Here is an 18,427-nt window from a genome sequence, read left to right as displayed (position 1 = left end):
ATCCTTACTGTTTATTAGTTTTGTTTAAAATGTGGCCCACTGCTTTGTTTTAACCAAGCAATCCATCCCTTCAGAGGGTGACAGAGAAAATGAGTCTCATTCATTAAATCTTTTTTTTTTTTTTTAAACACCAAGAGGTCGAGTAGGCCGCAGGCCTGTTCCGATTCCACGTGAGGCTTCCCCAAGAGGTGCCTTTCTTCCAGAGACTCAGCAAAAGCAGAGCAGGGGGTGGGGGGATCCCCCAAGCTAACCAAGGACCTTCACCTGCAAAGAACTCCTTGTTTAGAGGGTATTCGGTCTGCGGGGAGGGCAGGAAGGAGGAAGGGAGAGTTGGCTGTATAATGAAGAAACAGAGAGCAGATTTTTGTCTCAGGGAAGTAGATATATTCCTTATTTAGTAGAAATTTTATAATATTCCACTTCATCTTAATAGTAAAGATTACCAGGGCCTTTCACCAGAGGCAGGAAGGAGCCTGGCCCTTGGTCCCCGTGCACACGGCTACAGGCTCACAGACGCACGGGTGAGGAGGACGTCACGCGGTCTCTGAGCATCCCAAGGCTGCTTCCTTCAGGGATGTACGGTTTTACTAACAGGTTGCTGATGTTACAGAATATGCCAGAGACCAGACAAACCTGACTCGTTTAGTAGCAAGGGGAGAAAACTGCCACCTGTCCTGGCCTCTTAGGCTGGAAGACATGAAATACGGGTTTTATCTCAACGCCCAGAAGCCTAAGAAGGTACATAACAGTCACACTAGCACATGATACGGTGGGAAAACAGGGGGCGGGGCAAGTTTAAAAACATAGACAGGGGCACACAAGCGTGACAGGAGCCAAGGGTCTGCAGAGAAAGAGGCTTGGCAGATGCCTCCACCTTCCAGAAGCTGGGAAAAGCCCAGAGGGGAAACGAAGGCATCCTTCAGCTCAAGAACCTACGTCTCGGAAGGTATCACAACAACCTGCCAGGAAGTTCAGCTGGGACCTCTTGGAATAAACAGTCAGTCCGAAGCACTGGAGAGCTGTGAGTGTCAAAACCACTCAGCTAAGCAAGGCTCATGTGGAAAATAAAGGACACGCGTGAACGATGTAACCAAAACAAGTGTCACGTCAAAACACACCGCAGATCAACACGTTACAGGGTTTTAAATCCTCAGGACTTGGAATGGGTTAGACATTTTACAGGTCCTGGGCTTGGGGGGGAAGGGTGCAGCTGAAGCCCCCTTACTAATGGTGTCACTCTCATATTTGTTTTCACTTATCTGACACTTTTTGGCCTAATAACTCATGAGGTGCTTGGAAGAGAGAGCACTGTTAACTGCAGAGGTCACACTGCTGACACGAAGGTGCCCGAATGGGTAGCAAAAAGGGTGACAAGTCAGCTAATTTACATATTTCTTTTGGTAAATGATCTAAAGACGATTCCAAAATGAGTACAGCTAGATTTCTGAGCCTACTTTGTATCAAGGCTCAACTCTAAGTGGTGTGATGGGTTGAACTGTGTCTCCCTCACAAATTCACATGTTGAAGTCCTAACCCCCAGTGCCTCAGAATGTGACCCCTCGTTTGGAGGGAGGGTCTTGACAGAGATACTGAAGTGAAAATGGGGTCATTCAGGGGGGCCCTATACCAGTATGACTGGCATCCTCATAAATGGGGAAATTTGGACAGAGAGAGATGCAGAGATGGGAGACGATGTGAAAACACAAGGAGAAGATGGTCATCTACAGGCCAAGGAGAGAAGCCTGGAACAGGTGACTCCCTCACCGCCCTCAGAAGGCTCCAAGCCGGCCAGCATTTTGACTTTGGACCTCCAGCCCCCAGAACTGGGATATTACACTTCTGTTGTTCAAGGCACCCAGTCTGGTACTTGGTTATGGCAGCCTAGCAGACCATCCCAAGGCGGGAGGTCTGGCATGAGAAGCTGGGCTGTGGCAGCAGCAGATCGCCCAGCCACCGGGGGTAAGAGGTCCCATGATTACATAGGCACAGGGCATCCTACGAGGCAGGGTTTCAAGTGGAGCTGGCCTGAAAAACCCAGCTACAGCTCTGCATAGAAGAACAAGTTTCCTAAGGCAACAGTGTGCTAGCCACGAGACACTCTCTCCAGTGACAACATTCAACACTTGCCTTTATGACCCAGGAACGGACAGGATACACTAATTCAGTTAGATACAGCATATTCAGCACCTGCGATATCGTAACAAACACTTACAGAGCAACTGTCTGCTCCCAGACGCAAATCCTGTTCCTACTGAGTGACCGGACCACGGCCTGCAGGGAGTGTCCATTCGTGTTTGAAATTACAAAGGCATCGAGTATGTATGGTTGTTTTTCATTCTCTCTTAAGACTCCTCCCCAAATAAGACTTAGGCACTTCCATCAATCTGAAAAATGACCGCAAAAAAAATCCCTGAATATTCAACACAGAGTTTAAAAACAAGAAACAAAACTGCCCCCAAAAATCAAGGGCAAAATTATCATATTAATACTTACTCAGTGTTTGTTCTGGGAAAGATCCATGCTAGGATCCTGGCAGAGGACACGTGGATATATCACACATACATCAAAGCAATCTAGGGCTGATGAATCGTTCGGTACCAACAATGAAACTGCTTAATAAAATGTGCAATTTAAATTTTTAATAAGATGACTCATGACCAGCAAGAATTAGGTCTCCTCCCATTTCTTCTGCTGCCAGGTCTCGAATACTTCGAGTCATTTTCACAAGAGCAAACATATCATGTGAAAGAATGTCATGCCTCTTGGGCGAGTCAGAGGCCCTCCTCCACGAAGGGAAACCACAGTAGTCTGGGGGTTTTATGTGCTCAGTTCCACACTTGGATGCTAGGAAACGGCGACATCCTAGATTGTAACTCATTCCTGATCTTCAACCATGAGACAAGTCTATCACCGAGTAAGCAGTGCAGATGTAAGCACACTGGCGTGGAAACACATATACATGTTATCTTGGTCTTGCAAAGAATAATTTCCTACAGCTTCATGGTAAAAGCCTTTTCATACCTACAATTATTACTAAATCATAGGGCCAGCAGGCCTTTCCAGAAGTTGTCCAATTTTCTGCCTCCAAATAGGACAGAGATATTTTTAATTTGGAGGTAAACCAGATGACGTCCTGGAGCCAGGGTCACCATTCTGGCTGCACAGGCTGTGTCCTGTCCTGGTGAGTGAAGGCTGAAACCCAGCCAGTTCCAGCCCAGGCACTGCATCTGCCTGGAGGGTCACCATTTCTTAGTTGCACAAAAGCTCTCTAAGGACCAGTGCCAAATTCACCTTCTCCTCTGGATACCCTTGGGACATAGGTCTAGTATCACCTCAGCGAAAAGCAGTGGTTTTAAACATGTTTAGCTCAGGAAGTAACATAGTCAGTGGGGCTGGAGTTTAAAGAATAAAAAGGGGAGTATCTCAAAATGAGGCTGGAGATGTTGGCCAGGGCCTTGTCGTGTAGAGCCCATGTGCACCATTTTGAGACTTTAAAGATTACCCTACACTGAGGGATGGCACTGAATGGTCTTAAGCATGGGGGTGACCTGGCGTGATTTGTGTTCCTAAAAAATCTCTCTGACTCCTATGCAGATAATGAATCAGAGGGAGGCAGAGAAGATGTGGGAAGGTCCAGGTGAGAACTAGCGGATGGATAAAGTGATGACAGTGAGGTGGACAGGACATACCAGTGATGTACTCGATGCGACTCTGTGAATGATCAGATACAGGCAGGAAGTGAGAGAGAGAAGGAACGATGTTCAGCCTACGACACAAAAAACTGGGCAGGTGTCCTACCACTTACAAAGAACACTGCAGGAGGGGCAAGTTTGAGGGGTTAAGGTTATGAGTTCAGTTTTAGAGTTGAGATTTCTATAAAGTAGTGGGTGAAGATGCCTTCTGGTAAATGCTGGTCCTAAAATATGATATACCATACTTACATGTTTTTAAAATAAAACCTGAGAAATACAATTTTAATCCAAGTTTTAGAAGTACTCTAGCCATATGCTGAATGTAAGATTATAGTTTTCAAGTTATTCTCTATGACTACATTCCTGACGCCACCCCCAAGGGACTTTTGGTTTCACCAGTCACTCTGAGAGTAAAGAAATCTAAGAAAAGAGGGGAACAGACAGCCCCGATGGCAGGCATTCCAGGTCACGTAACACCCTGATGGCCATCCCCTTCTCCATCTTGCCCCTACAATTTGTTCCGATCCTCATCCATGGATTTTTGATCAATCAAGACACCAATTTCATTAAGAGCAGTGAGTCTCAGGGAGTGGTCCCCAGATCAAGCAGCAACGGTAGAACTTAGCAATTTAAATGATAATTAGGCCTTATCCCAGACTCATGAAATCAGAAACTCTGAGGGTGGGCCTTGGCAACCTAATCTTTCACAAGTCCTCCTGGTGATTCTAGTGCACATTCAAGTTCAAGAACTACTGACAAGAATCAATCAGATTTCCTTCACGGGTTTGCTTCCCAATTTTCGTAATTCTCTTTTCCTATTAAAATTTCCTTGGTGCCTCAAAATCAGAGTCAACACCTAAGTAAGGCTCCTTCCCCAGGTAATGCCATCTCCCTTTTGGGATGTAAAAGGGACCCTCCTTCAAGTGCCTGGGCACCCAGCTTTGTCTCCACTAATGTGAATCCTAACCACATCCTTGAGTCAACTGTTGGTGGCATCGCCCTTCTGCTCTGAGCTCTCTCACTTCTCTCCACTCGGAATGATGCCTGTATAAGCTATGTCGGCACGTTCCCAATGGGAGCCTCCCTTTTATTTGAATTCATCACAGTGTCTAATAGAGAAAACCTAACAGAAGTCTAAATGGTTGTTCGAGATGAGTGTTTCTCAAGGTCTGTGGGCAAGTGCATGCTGAGAGGTCAGATTCTAGGCCCCATTTCTAGTCTACTAAACTAGAAAATTCCGTGGACGGGGACCTGCATTCTTACTGTGCATTGAAACTGATCACCCCTGCCGTAGACGAGCTTCGGCTTGTTAACCACAGGCCTAGATGAACTGCTTTTTGAGCACAGAACACTGAACTGAGCCCTGAACTAAGGTGGAACAAAATGAGTAGAGCTTGCCTTGTTCCTAACCTGTGGTCCACTGGTTAACTGTATTCTGCAGTCTTAAAACAATGACATCATAGTTTGTCCTCTACAAATACTGCAGGATAATTTCTTATCGGTGTGTCTTCCCCAGCCTACACTTATGGATTGACTTTTCAGCCCTAATGAATTTTACCTTTTTATTGTCAGTCCAGATACCTGGACTTTAAGACTATTTATCTTAAGATATCCTTTTGGTCTATTTCTCTTAGAAGATTAGCTTCAACAGAATGTAAACACGGAATTTTAGGTGTAAAAAGAAAATACCAAAATAGCTGCCCAATGACAAAGGACATTATTTATAACTAGTGACACATAGTTCCACAGCCATAAATGTTTCCTGGCTTTGGTTATGAAAGTTAAACTTAGTCCCCCACAACCAACTACCCTATGACCTCCTCCAATCAAGTAGGAGCATGAGCCTCACCCTTGTACACCACTACACACCCCCAAAATGCCTGCAGACAGATACAGTGTCAAAACAAAGATTCCCTACAAAGTGTATTATGTAACAGGAGCAGAAGGAAGAGCCAAGTGGTCTTTAATACCACTGCAAGAGAAACAGTTGCGAAACAGAAGAGAAAACGACAAACTCTTTCCTAGAATTAGCATTGAGTCTTTCTCGAAACAATCTATGTTCATCTTTTTTTGTCAAACATATGGAAATCCTTCTTTAAAAACTGCACCATCCTAATTTTCACCAGCCCTTTCGAAACTGAGCCGAGTAATGGAGAAACAGACAGACACAGACACACACACACATATCTGAAGTTTGTCAAAATTACTAACCTTGCATGGTTCTAATGTATGCTCTTAAGTTTTACTTTTTAAAAAATAGCCAGGTTCCATTTCTGAGATTCATTTTAAGAGGATGATTTTAATAGGTGCTCATGGAAGGAATCTATACTGGCTCACTTGGGCTAGCAGGAAAATTTTTTTTAATTAATGTATAATTTAAATAAAGTAAAAGCCATCCTTTTTAGGTGTACGATTCAATGATTGTTGATAAACATACATAGTTGTGTAAACACCAGCAAAACAGTGTTGAACTGTGTTGCCCAACAGAGCTGCCACACGTGGATACTGAGCCCTTGAAAGGTGGCTGGTCCAAAGTCAGACACGTCGACGTGTTAAATACACACCAGACTCCAGAGACTTGGTTTAAAAAAAAAAGCAGAAGATCTTATTAACGTATGGTGAAATTATAGCATTTTCCACATTGTGTTTAATATAATACAGTATAATTAATTTTACCTGTTTCTTTTTCCTTTTTTTATTTACCTATTGGGAAATTAAAAGTTAAAAGGCACTTGCTTGCATCTGTGGTTCAAATTATCTTTTTATTGGACAGAGCTGACACAGATTATTTCCACCCCTCAAAGAGCTCCCTCCGGTCCCTTTACAACAGACATCATGTCCCTCCCCCCAGCTCCTGGCAACCACTGATCTGATTTCTATCCCTAAAGGTTTGCTTTTAAAAATATATCCTCTTTTTGCCTTGTATCTTCGAATTTTCCATAATCATCTTGTACTGTTTCTATAGTTTCTTTTAAAAAGATATTTTTAACTTTAAAGGATATGAAAAAGCCTTGCCTGATCACTTTCTGTAATTTTCATCAGCCAGTATCATTTTTATTAACCAGTTCCAAAGCCACCACAAAGGCATTCTGAGTAGTAAACTGTCTTCCAAAAGGAGACACGCACAAGTGGTTCATAACTGAATGGAGACCATTGTGCAGACACACAACAGCGGCCATTCACAGATGCTGCTGGAGATCTGAGCCAGAGGTGGGGAACCTCCCGTAGCTTAATTTTATTCAGCCTCAGGGAAGTGGAGAAAAAGCTTTATCTGTGCTAAGAAAAGGTTGGACGGAAATAGAAACGTAAGGCACCGAATCGGTAAATCATTTAAAGGTGGGAGGGGGCACAGGGACAGGAGGCTTTGGCCACAGGCAGGATCCACTGGTGGGAACTCTGTGCTGGTTTATGACAATGGCCAAGAGATGGATTCCACATGCTGCCCCAGCCCCCAACCCAGGCTCACCTGTTCCCATTCTGCTTTTCTTCCAATTCCCTTCTCATTAAATTGAGGTTAATTATTATTTATAATGGGTATTCACACATCCTGCTCCTATTCCAGTCACCCTTCATTCATTCTTCAGGAACTATATACCATCTTTCTGATTCTCCAGAATATAAGGAAAACACTGTGGCCACCTCCTATCCACATTCTGTCCCACTGGGTTAGCTGGGGTGCCGCACGTCAGGCTACCTGCCTCTGAACTCCTGAGATCCTTCCGGATAATCAGCACATCTCCTTCAGCACATCTCCTTAGGTGTCCACCCCTGGCTCCCACCTCCACCCCTTTCCTTTGCAGTCCCCTAGAGAATGTGAACAAAGGTCTTCGCATTTTGAGCATCTAATTGCTAGTCCTTTAAGGAAAGGTAGTTAAAAGGTGGTAAAATGCTAACTGGGCTCTTTGGTGGTCTGTGGTCTCATTTCCCCTGAGATAACTAAAAGTACCTGTGGAGTCTACAGCTTCCGCATCCTCCCCTTAAAAATGTCTTGTGGAAAACTTCTTCCACCAAGGGGACCATCTAACCAACTTAGAATAGTAACAAAGGGAGAATGACTGTTGGCCTCAAACAATTTGCATCTATGCCGTCTGAACAACCAGATGGGATGACGCTCACGTCACCGATGCTCAGCCCCAGCAAGATCCCTTCTGAGTATTTCCACCCCAACTGGAAAATGCGCTAGAAATGGAAAAGCCCCTAGTGTGGCTCCCACGTAAGTGACACATTGGAAAAAGGATGGTTCCCTCTGACCACCAGAATCACCGAGCGGTTCACAGATCAGGTGACCTGCTGGCGGACACAGATGCTAACAACAATGACACGGACCTGCCTTGTCTCGTGGAGGCTCCAGTCCAGTGAGGGGACACATTCAGATAACCATACAAATACAAGTATGTTTATCAAATGCACACATCATTTTAATGATCAGAGTTACCAACAGGTCTATGTTTGAAATTTTAAAAGGAAGTAAAAACACTTTCCTTAGAGGGACAATGCCAAGTCCAAGTCCAACGGCCTGAGAACCAGAAGAGCTGATGGTGTAAGTTCCAGTCTGGGTCCAAAGGCAGGACAAAACCAACGTCCCAGCGCAGACATCCAGGCAGAGAGCAAACTCTCCCTTACTCTCCTCAGGTTTCAGAGGATGGGAGGATGCCCAACCACACTGGGGAGGGTAGTCTGCTTTCCTCAGTCGACTGATTCAAATGTTAATCTCATCCAGAAGCACCTCACAGACACACCCAGAATAATGTTGAACCAAGTATCTGGGTAGCCTGCAGCCTAGTCAAGTTAACACACAAAATTAACTGTAACAGTAGCTCGATTTCTAAGTTAGAAACTTGCCACACTATATGTTTAGGTCCCAAATTCCATCAAATCAGATGGATTTTAGGAAGTGCTCCAATTTTTAAAGTTACCACTATTACTGGCTTCAGTCCTAAAACACTGTAAATTCACAACATACTATCGTTTTCAAACCCTCATGAGGCTTTATCACAGGTGATTTTTGCTTCAAGAGAAAAGGCAGTGATGATCCAGCTATACTACTTAGCAAATACACCCATGATCCAAGGAAAGCGACACCACCAAGTCAAAGGGCCTGACAAAGAAATTAACACAAGTTAATGAGGACCCTGAATTTCCTGCTGTCAGAGGTAAAAGCTAACTTATCTCTTAGAAGTGACTACACTCCTCAGCACAGCATCCTAAAGGTGGCATGTGTCACTGCTACCTCAGTGACGCTTTAGAAAAACACATCTGAACAAATTATGTAAAATATATCAAACAATTAACAATGATTACCCTTTTTTCTGGGGCAGGAGAGAAGGTGAGTTTCAGGGAGTTTCACTATCGGAGCTGTACATTTAAAATGAAATCTCTATTGGGGGAGGATATAGCTCAACTGGTAGAGTGTACACTTGGTATGCATGAGGTCCTGGGTTCAATCCCCAGTACTTCCTCTAAAAATTTTTTTTAAGAAATAAAATTTTAAAATGAAATATATATGTATACATATGTATGTATACACACACGCACACTCAGAAGAGGGGGAGAGAGAGAGAATATAGGCAAATGGTGATATGGTAAAAACAAATAAAATGTCTAGTTCTCTCTGAGGCTTATCCCGTTTGAAGCTCCGTCTCCAGGATTGCTCTAAACTTTAGAAGTTTAGGCTGAGAAATCTTTTTTTCCTACTTAAATGTTTCTGTTGGGTTCCAAGTGTTCCACTTCCATGGGTAACGGTACAACATACAACTTCTCCCTCACCTTCACCCCAGCTACATGGAAAGAAAGCTACTCTTGAGTCCTCTTTCAGGCTCCCAGTGTCCTGGGAGGCAGTCCCAGAGTTTCTATGAGAAGCCAGAGCAGAGGGATCCAGATCTCATCGTGCCCAAGAGGAAGCTGAGTATTTACTTTAAAACCCATCTGAGCCTGCCCCACATGTGGACACCATTGTTTGGGGCCAGTCATATGTACCACATTCTCAGGACACACTGTTCCACTCAAAGGAGTTCCTTTTAAGGAGCCAGAACACAGGTTTGGTTTTGAACTGAGTCAGCTCTCCCAGGTACCTTCCAGGGAGGAGGTGCGCAGTCAGCCCCCTGAGAGACAGGAGCGCGAGGAGGGAGAAAGGACGGGCTCTGGAGTCAGACTGCCCACGTTTCAATCCAGGTTCTAGGGTTCATCGTTTGGGAATGTGGACAATTACATAACTGCTCATGCCCCGGTTCCTCCATCTATAAAACAGAACTATGACACTTAACTGATTGAGCTGCTGTGAAGTTAAACAATAAATGCACGTAAAGTGCTTAGAACTGGACCTGGTATGCAGTAAGTGCTCAATAAATGCTAAGGAGTATGTTGCTCCTGACTTGCACCCCCTGGATTAATCTAGGTCCCCAGTCACCCCGGGGAATTATGGGCAGTCTGTGGCCACTTGCCAGGTGGCCTCAGCTGGGAGATGGTTTCTCCTCAGCTCCAGCTCTGCCGACTTCTTCCATCGTGCTGTGGCCATCATAACTCCTGCGACAGACTCATCTGAAACAATCCTACTTAACAGAACCTCAAAATTCAATCGGTCCAACAGCAAAAAGCCTGAGAGTCACAGCAAACTTTAAATGTAATCCTGTTAAATGGAAATAAAGACAAAAAAATATTTGAAAAAGATCTTTAAGATTTCAGTGAGTTGAGGTTAAATCAACCAGTGTTTCTTGGCTTTTTCCCTTTTCGTGTGTGTATGTGTGTTTAAATTCATGCCTCTTTTTGGATAAATATAAAAACCGTATGATTTCTTCTAATGCTATTTAAAACTTGAAATTTAAAAAAGTGACCGAAAGAAATCTAAGCAATGTTAATTTAAGACCATGCTTTTTCAAAGCACACATACACTCTATTCCTTGGAAACTCTGAGCGAAAGTCCTACTCCCTTCCTGAGAATCACTGAACTGACAAAGAAACAGTATCCCATTGGCCCGCAGGTTAGACCAGCTGGCGGTTGCCGTAACTACATTTGCCAAGATGATTTTGCTCTTAGAAAAGGTTATTTTTTGTTTAGTCTATGCAACCGAGAACCTTCAATCCTACGCAACGACTCACATTTGTCCTCAGAACTGCACATTTGGAAACAGACAATGAAAGATTTATTACCTCCACCTACAAAGCACCCACAGAGACCTGACCAATCTCCACCTAATTTCATGATGCCGATGGGAAGGGAGGGGAGGGGCGGCCTGGGAGGTGGCAGGGCTTGGTGAGCAGGAGGGACGCCTAGAGGAAGAAGACAAGGAAAAGCCAAGCTCCAATTCTAGACAAACCAAGGAGCCTCATGTTACAGACGAGGCTGTCAAGGGAGGTAACACTGGGAACAAGGAAACACGACCAGAGACAGAGTTCCAGGGAACAGAACTGCCGGACAAGGCGGACAGTCTCAGGAATGAAGCAGGAGCCTCACTGGGAAACTCAAAGAAGAAAATGCAGGTCCTCAACCACGCACTCCTCCAAACCCATCCACATCCATCTTTACTTTTTTTCCTTCTAATACCAGGAAATAATACACTCCTTTTACTACAACCAAGCCCCCTGCCCATGCCACAGATCCCACCCTTACTCTCTCCAAAAGAAGCCAACCTTTTAGATTTTGAAATTCTCTGACCATGTACCTCTTTTTTATTTGGGGTGGGGGATGCAGTAACTGACCTTGACTCCGTCTCCTCCTCGCACTTGCTCATTCAGACATTTCTAGAGTCTATGACCACCATCCTCACCTCCTCTCCTGCCACTCATTCCTCCACCCAGTGCAGACCTACAGATTCCGTCCTCATGAACACCAGCCCACAGCACTCAGGCTGCCAAGTCCGCTGGAAGCTTTGTCCCATTTGTCTCAATCATGTCAAGTATTTCAATACACTTTGAGTCTGATACGTGAAGCCACGATCCAAGTACAGGCTTACAGGAACAATCCAAGTTCCCTAACGGGGGTGGGAGCTCTTCCATGACCTCACTGACCCCGCATCCCTCATGCTTGATCTCCACACACACCTGGCTGTTTCTCACCTGGGGGTCCTGGCTTGGGTGTCCCCTCTGCTTGGAAGGACCCCTCCCTCAAAATTTCCCCCATTTCACCTCACTAACTTCCTCACCCCCTTAAACCCTCAGATCAGAGGTGGTCTCCTCTGGGAGGCTTTTCTTGACACCCCCTCCTCCCCAACCTCTGCCCTGGCTGCACGCAGTGCCTCCGGTTCTCCCACAACGTCGCTTTTAAGTTCTGTCGCCGCACTTACCATTCTGTCCTGTAACAGGCTGCTAAGGTCTGTCTCAGCAAACAGGCTCTAAATTCCCTCAAGCCAGGAACCATCCTAGACACCCACGCGACAAGAGGGAAACAAATGCCCCGCTGAATGTCCTTCTGCCCTCGAGAGGGACCCTCGTCTGCTGGGATGGCATGAGCACAGGTCATCTGGGGAGCAAGAGGCTGGCTCCCGAAGCTTTCTGTCTCTTGTTTCTCTCAGAAACCAGGGTCCTTGTGTTGCCGTGGTTACCAACGGTCCCCGAACACAGACTTCTGGCAGTTGGACATTTAGCCACTGAGACGCAGGATCTGAAGGATTTTTTTTTTATGGCTCAGGAGTTGGCAACACCTCTTTCACGTGGGCAGCCACCAGAGCAGAGCGTTACACAGACCACAGCATGTGCGTGCGTATGTTCTTACCCTCAGCCTCCCCGCCAACTACTCCCCGGGGCATCATAGAAAACCCTGCGCTAAAAAGTGCTATCAGAGGATGGGAGGATGGGCATTTAAACGGCTATAATCTTTCTGGGAAGCAATCTGGTGTCAACTATTAGGAGCCTTTAATACATTTGCGATCTTTGATCCACTGAACCCACGTATAGAAATATAAAGAGAGACACAAAGATCTATTAACAAGGGGGTTTACTGCAGATTTATCTATTAAAAACAATAACCACCTAACGGTCATTAGCAGAATGGCCATATATATGTTTATTGTAGATTGTGCCCTAAAATATAATAATCTCAGTTTTAACTGGTGTGACTTCCATATCTACATATATGTGTGAATGAATACATGTGTATACACGTAATTACTTATGAAGAAAAAAAGGTTATAAGCAAATCCACCAAAATGTCTTCATGATGTTATCGTTATCTCTGGGCAGTGGGATCACAGGCATATTTATTTTCATTTTTACACTTTTATGTTTTTCAAATGTTATGCAGTGATCATTTTTTCTTTTATAATACAAGTTCTTTCAATTGTAGTAACAGGTGATGCAAAGCATCTGGCGAAGATGCTTAGTCGAGGGGGTTATAAATAGAATCAGGGTTTTGTTTTGTTTTTTTTTACTTTTTTTTTAATTGAGTTATAGTCATTTAACAATGTTGTGTCAAGTTGAAACAGGTTTTTAAATGGAGAGGGCTGCCTCTTCTGTCCTTTGGAGACTGAAAGAGAGGATGAACTTCTATCAGAGTGAGGCAGTTCTATTCACAAGTACCAAGATTATCTCTTCTTTTTCCCAATCCTACCTATTTTTCCTTTCTTTTGTAGATCCCTGGGATGAGGGAGACCTGCAATTTGCGCCTTGGAATGCCATGGTGCCCTCATTCTCCAGCAGCTCCGAATCAAGCCTGAGTGTCTCTGTGGGCTATTTCCCCTGTGAGGACACCTTCTCCTATGAAAACACCATCTCCAATGAAGACACACCTCCTGAGGGCCCTTCAGGTCACTTTGTCCCTCCTCTCCAAGGAACATGGCGGACTGAAAACATAGGGAGACTCCTGGGGAGGCGAGACCAGACACAGGATGACCCAGAGCAGTTCTGCAAACTAAGCATCACCCTGGCCTGGGATGTGGACGTGGCCTCTGACAATTCAGACTCGACGGCTAACTGGGACCCAAGAGGAGACAATCAGTGGACAGACAAGTGTCCCAAAGAGAAGACACCACTGACCCGCAGCAAACTGGATGGTCTTGTGCAAAAGCTCGAGGAATTTCTGGAGAACCAGAAAGAGGACGAAGATGATGACTCTCTGTTTCCTGAATCTGCGCGGGAGGAAGAGGCCCAGCTGCCCAGCAGCTCCCCTCCAGGTATGGCTCAGGTCAGTCATCGAGAAGATGACACTTGTCAAGACTTGGCCACGTTCAACCCAGCAGAGAAGGAAGATGTCATCCAGTTTCCACAGACTCCTCCAAGGCCTTGGAGACATGAGCTTGCTGAGGTGAGCACAGAGATGCTGAGGTGAGCACAGAGACACCTCGCTGGCAAGCAGGGGCCAGGCCTGGTGGCGGGGCCAGGCGGGAACACACGGAGCATCACTCCCTGCCATGAAGCAGGGCTGGGCCCCCTGGGTGTCTGACGTGGCTGGGAGTGGGAGAAGGGCTGGCGGCAAGGGAAGGGTCAGGGTGGAGTTGAAGGCACAATGCCAAGGAGCTCTAAGGAGAGAAGAGTGCAGGAAAGTAAAGAAAGGCCAACAATTATGACCAAAATACACTCTGCGTGTGTTTCAGCATTAGTGAGTATTGAGACTCTGTATATACAGTTGGGTTATTTTTGGTTAAAGGATTTGAGTTCCATGAATGGATAAATACTGACGCCACTGTTGTCAGGTTCCACATATCTAACGTTCATTTTCTTGGCAGATAATAAGCCAGGCAACCGGCAGCCAGAGGACCAGAACTGCAGGGACGTCCTCCCCAGTCCCAGTCTCAGCAGGTCCACCAGAGGAGGAGGACACTGCCTCCTGCACACGAGCCCTCTCCTGTCTGCACTTGGGGTGGATCTTCCGCTGGCTAAGGCAGCAAGTCCTCTCCTCACGTTTGAGGAGAGGGCACCCCAAGAAGGCCACGGAGAGCTCCCGTCAGCTGCCACAAAAGGCAAGATTCTCTCACAGAAGCAAGAGAATCCAACCTCAAGAACCCCTCAAATTAGGACACCCTGTATCGCCAGACTTTTAAACTTTTTGACAGCCCCTATTCTCCAGTTCCCGTGAGCTATTTTTTACCCCCAATAAACAAAACACAGATTCTTGTTTTCCATGTCTTCCTCTCCCAACTCATCACCCTGACTCGGGCTGAAAGTATATATGTTGTCTAGAAGATGGAAATACATTTCTCTGGGAACTTCCAGGATTCTTCCCTTCCTAACCAGAAGGCATTCTTTTTCTCTCCTCTCCCCAATTCTGACTGTATTTCACCCTATTTCATTTTATATATTTTAACCTATGTTATCATTAACCCAAATCCCCATTTTCAGAAGGCAGCAGGACAGCCCATCAAATTCCCAACACGGCAGCATGGTTTGGGTTGAAGGTGAACTAGCAGGGCTCGAGCAAGCAGCAGAGGGTGCTGAGTCCCTCGGGAAGCTGAGTTCAGGAGTTCAGGAGGCAGGATCGGATGTTCCTTTAAGACCTGGCTGGTTCTAGCATGCCTTGCCTTGGCTAGAACAAGCAGCCCCCACTTAGGACGAATGCGAGGACTGCGAACGCTACTTAGCGTCTCTAAGCCTAACTTCCCTGACTCCTGCAATGGGGAAGATAATAACGCATACCTCATCAAGTTGTTGTGAGGAGTGATGAACAACACAAGCACCTGATAAACATTATTATTGTTGTAGTTCCTCTTATTCATTCTCCTGAGGATATTCCCCAGGAGCCGTGATCCAAGAAACATCCATGAATGAGAGTTTAAGAGTCAATTCTCATTGAAATATTTCCCACACAGAAACAGTACTCACAGAAAGTTATGGGTTTCAGCAGATCTTGACTCAGTCAAGTCCTTTCCCACCCATTCCCCACTGCGCCTTCTGAAATTACCTGGCAATTGTCACTAACCTTTCCTATAAATGTCAACTTCTGTGAGGAAGGCTGTGCTCACCCTTCTCACCTTGACCTTTCCCTCTTATTGTTATCAACCCACCTCCCCAGTACGACCACCCTCCTCCTCATGCACCGCCAGGTTTACCCAAGAGCCCTCTTTCTTCAGCTTTGGCTACCCTCCTACATGACCTTCAGAGTTTACATGATTCTTTAGTCTCAAATTCTTGCCTTTCCTCAATTTTAATTCCTTTATCTCTTCCCCCCTCTCTCTATTTTCCTTCCTTCCACAAATATTTAGCACATAGGAATACAAAGCTAATTTCTGAGCTTACAGAAAAAAAACCCAAAAACAAACTCAATCTTTGCACTCAGGTGGCTTACTATTTAAGACAGAATGCCAGGTAAACATAGGACTATAAAGGGTTCCAGGGGCGGTAATAGTTTGTACACTGTACATAGTGAGGAGTAAAGGATAATCAATTCAACATGGGGAGGCTGATTTTAAAAGATTTCACATATGAGGTTGCTTGAGTTACACATGTGGTTAGTTTAAGCTGCTGGATAAATTGGTGTGGGGTTCAAGTGTGCAGTCTTGGCTGGTTATACGTGAGAGACACCAAGGATGATACTGCCTGAGGAAAGACAGTACAACGGGAAGGGAGAAATCAAAGACTGGGACCTTCTTATGCCTGAGGAAAGACAGTACAACGGGAAGGGAGAAATCAAAGACTGGGACCTTCTTATGCTTATGGCCACACCCTGCGTCTTTGCACAGCCAGACTCCTCACTTTATCCACCTCTCTGAGAACTTCTTCCCATTTGACTAGCTCACTCCAACGCCTTCCTCCACCTTCAGGAGCTCTTTGACTTCACCGAGACTTTGGTCCCATTACTCTACCTATTCCACGACTTTCACTCACTGCCTTCCAGATGCAACCTTTGCACCTCCTTCCCAACCCAGCGCAGATCCACCACATCTCCTGGCATGCACGATGCCTTGCCGTTTCCTTCTCCAGGTCTTCTCTGAATCTGTACTCATCAAATTCCCCAAAAGAACAGTCTTGCTTCTGAGAGGAGCCAACACACCAACTTAGGAATTACTTTCTCCATTCCCTAGAGAATTCTCCACAGTGCCTTCTCAAGTCCCCCACAGCCTGGGGAACTCATCCTAGGGTTACAATGAGGCCAACACTGATCCTTCCAGGTGAAGTTGCAACTTCACTTAAGCTATCCCTCAGCCTCCACCCAGCCACCCTCACACCATGACTTGCACTTTTCAGCTCTCCTTATATGATAATTTTAACCCATTGAGGGCAAGAATACGGTCTTAGTTCCTTTTCACTCCAAGACCCTAATACACTATCTGGTACAGAGTGGGCTCTCTGTCTCTATATAATTTTTTAAATGATTTGAATATATCCTGTATCTTTGACTTTATTCCTATATAATTTTTTAAGAAATGAAATACACCAGCTTAGAGTTGCTACTCTTATGTCAAAAGTTCCTGGCCAGCAGGACTAAGAGCAGAAGAGGAGGGGGTGGGAGCAGACAGGAAGAAGAGAAAACGGCAAGCTGCAAAAGGTCAAGCGAGGTGCCGACCTACAGACTGAGAAACCCAAAACCAGAGGAACTTAGCAAACGGTTTGAAATTTTAGTTCAATAAGTATAGAGGGAACCTTACTCTTGCTTTAGACTAGACATTATGGTGCGCCTAAGAGATGACATCTCCTGCTGTCACGGCACTTGTAACCAGTCTTAGTTCAATTCTTCCTCTAGTGATTAAGTCAACCTCTACGAACTCACCCAAAACGAACTACTTTGAGATTGCCCACACTGAATAAGAAGCCCTGTTCATTAGGAAGATTTCTGACATACCTGCGTTTATTTTTCAGTGTTGTATAAACCTGTTTGACAAGTAGGAATCCACCTCTACAATTCAAGCAATGCACTTTACAAGCCTTTATAATAAATATTCTTTGTAAAGATTTGGAATTCTAAATATTCTTTAGAGTTGTTACGCTACATCTTAGAAAGTAAGTCAAAGTGTTTAAAAGTAGGAAATATTTCAGTACCTCCTCATTTATTAGAGTGTAAAATATGCTATGAAGCTCTTAACTACACGCCAAGCTAGGACGAGGTTCTCTGCTGCATCATATACGCAAGGCTGGGGCTGGAGGAAGCCACTCCATGTCCGAAGGACTGAGAGCAAACTGGGAGTGCCCATGGAGAGGCACTGGCTTTGCTGATTGCACTTGCAGGGCACATGCTAATCTAATTAACCAATAAGTTTGGGCATCCACTGCTTCGAGACTCAAAACGAAAATCATTCCTTTAAGTCAACTGCTCAACCTTGAATCCCTTAAGGGTCAGGTGCTTGAATTAGTGAGGTTTTGCCTTACAGATTTATATTCTGGAATCTATAACAACACCATAGTGTAGGCCAGCATGTAGCGTGAGACATTATCAACAAAGGTAAGGAGTATTCAGCTGTCTCCAAACACAGAGTTGGGAGAAGCTAATGTACATTTCATAGACTGCCCCATGCCTCGTCAGTTTCTTACTCTGCAAGATCCCAGTGAGAGAAAAACGTGTGTGATCATCCCATACCAGCAAAACAGGGGCAAATTATGTTTCCAGACTTGAAGAACATAATGTGAAAATTCATGGCAGGAAAGGATGCACGGGTCCAGGTCTACCTGGTCACAAAAATAGCATCCAAAATCCTCTTACAAAACAATGAAAAGAAACATAAAGCAAATTATAAATGCATTCACAAAGAGTACCTGATAAGTACTCCGATACTTAAGAACACATTTGTGCTTCAAAAACAAGTCTTTTCATTAAGAACCGCAAGTGGGAGAGCTGATGTTGCCTGCAGGGTACTCCCTTATCTCAGGAGGGATGG

The 18,427-nt window shown here is 45.0% G+C and overlaps 2 protein-coding genes across 12 annotated transcripts in view; one reads left to right on the top strand and one right to left on the bottom strand.

Moving 5' to 3' along the window:
- The window catches only part of PPFIBP1 (PPFIA binding protein 1), a 153,711-nt gene that overhangs the window by 68,615 nt on the left and 66,669 nt on the right, over window positions 1-18,427 (bottom strand). For 8 of the 11 annotated variants that reach the window (XM_064479144.1, XM_064479148.1, XM_064479146.1 and 5 more), the window contains exon 3: window positions 2,213-2,384. The exons of 2 other annotated variants lie outside the window; for them this stretch is intronic. In XM_064479144.1, the coding sequence (XP_064335214.1) occupies window positions 2,213-2,288 (76 nt within the window). In that variant the 5' untranslated portion in view covers window positions 2,289-2,384. Of the gene's footprint in view, window positions 1-2,212; window positions 2,385-11,971; window positions 12,226-18,427 lie in introns of those variants that run through there. One more of the 11 variants, XM_031443897.2, reaches the window with a different exon arrangement.
- C25H12orf71 (chromosome 25 C12orf71 homolog) lies at window positions 12,133-14,692 on the top strand. The gene is made up of 3 exons (XM_010997128.3): window positions 12,133-12,379; window positions 13,256-13,926; window positions 14,348-14,692. The coding sequence occupies exons 1-3, from the start codon at window positions 12,133-12,135 to the stop codon at window positions 14,660-14,662; spliced, it is 1,233 nt and encodes a 410-aa protein (XP_010995430.3). The 3' UTR covers window positions 14,663-14,692.

Source organism: Camelus dromedarius, chromosome 25 (genome assembly GCF_036321535.1).
Source record: "Camelus dromedarius isolate mCamDro1 chromosome 25, mCamDro1.pat, whole genome shotgun sequence".
Taxonomy (NCBI): domain Eukaryota; kingdom Metazoa; phylum Chordata; class Mammalia; order Artiodactyla; family Camelidae; genus Camelus; species Camelus dromedarius.
Note: the sequence above shows the minus strand (reverse complement) of the source record. Positions and strands in the feature narration are given on the sequence as shown.

Excerpts from the sequence above, each read along its gene's own strand:
- C25H12orf71 (XM_010997128.3), top strand. The coding sequence starts at position 12,133 with ATGAGCACAGGTCATCTGGGGAGCAAGAGGCTGGCTCCCGAAGCTTTC. Across the intron at positions 12,380-13,255 it reads CGTTACACAGACCACAGCAT|ATCCCTGGGATGAGGGAGAC; the intron begins GTGCGTGCGTAT and ends TTTCTTTTGTAG. Across the intron at positions 13,927-14,347 it reads GGAGACATGAGCTTGCTGAG|ATAATAAGCCAGGCAACCGG; the intron begins GTGAGCACAGAG and ends TTTTCTTGGCAG.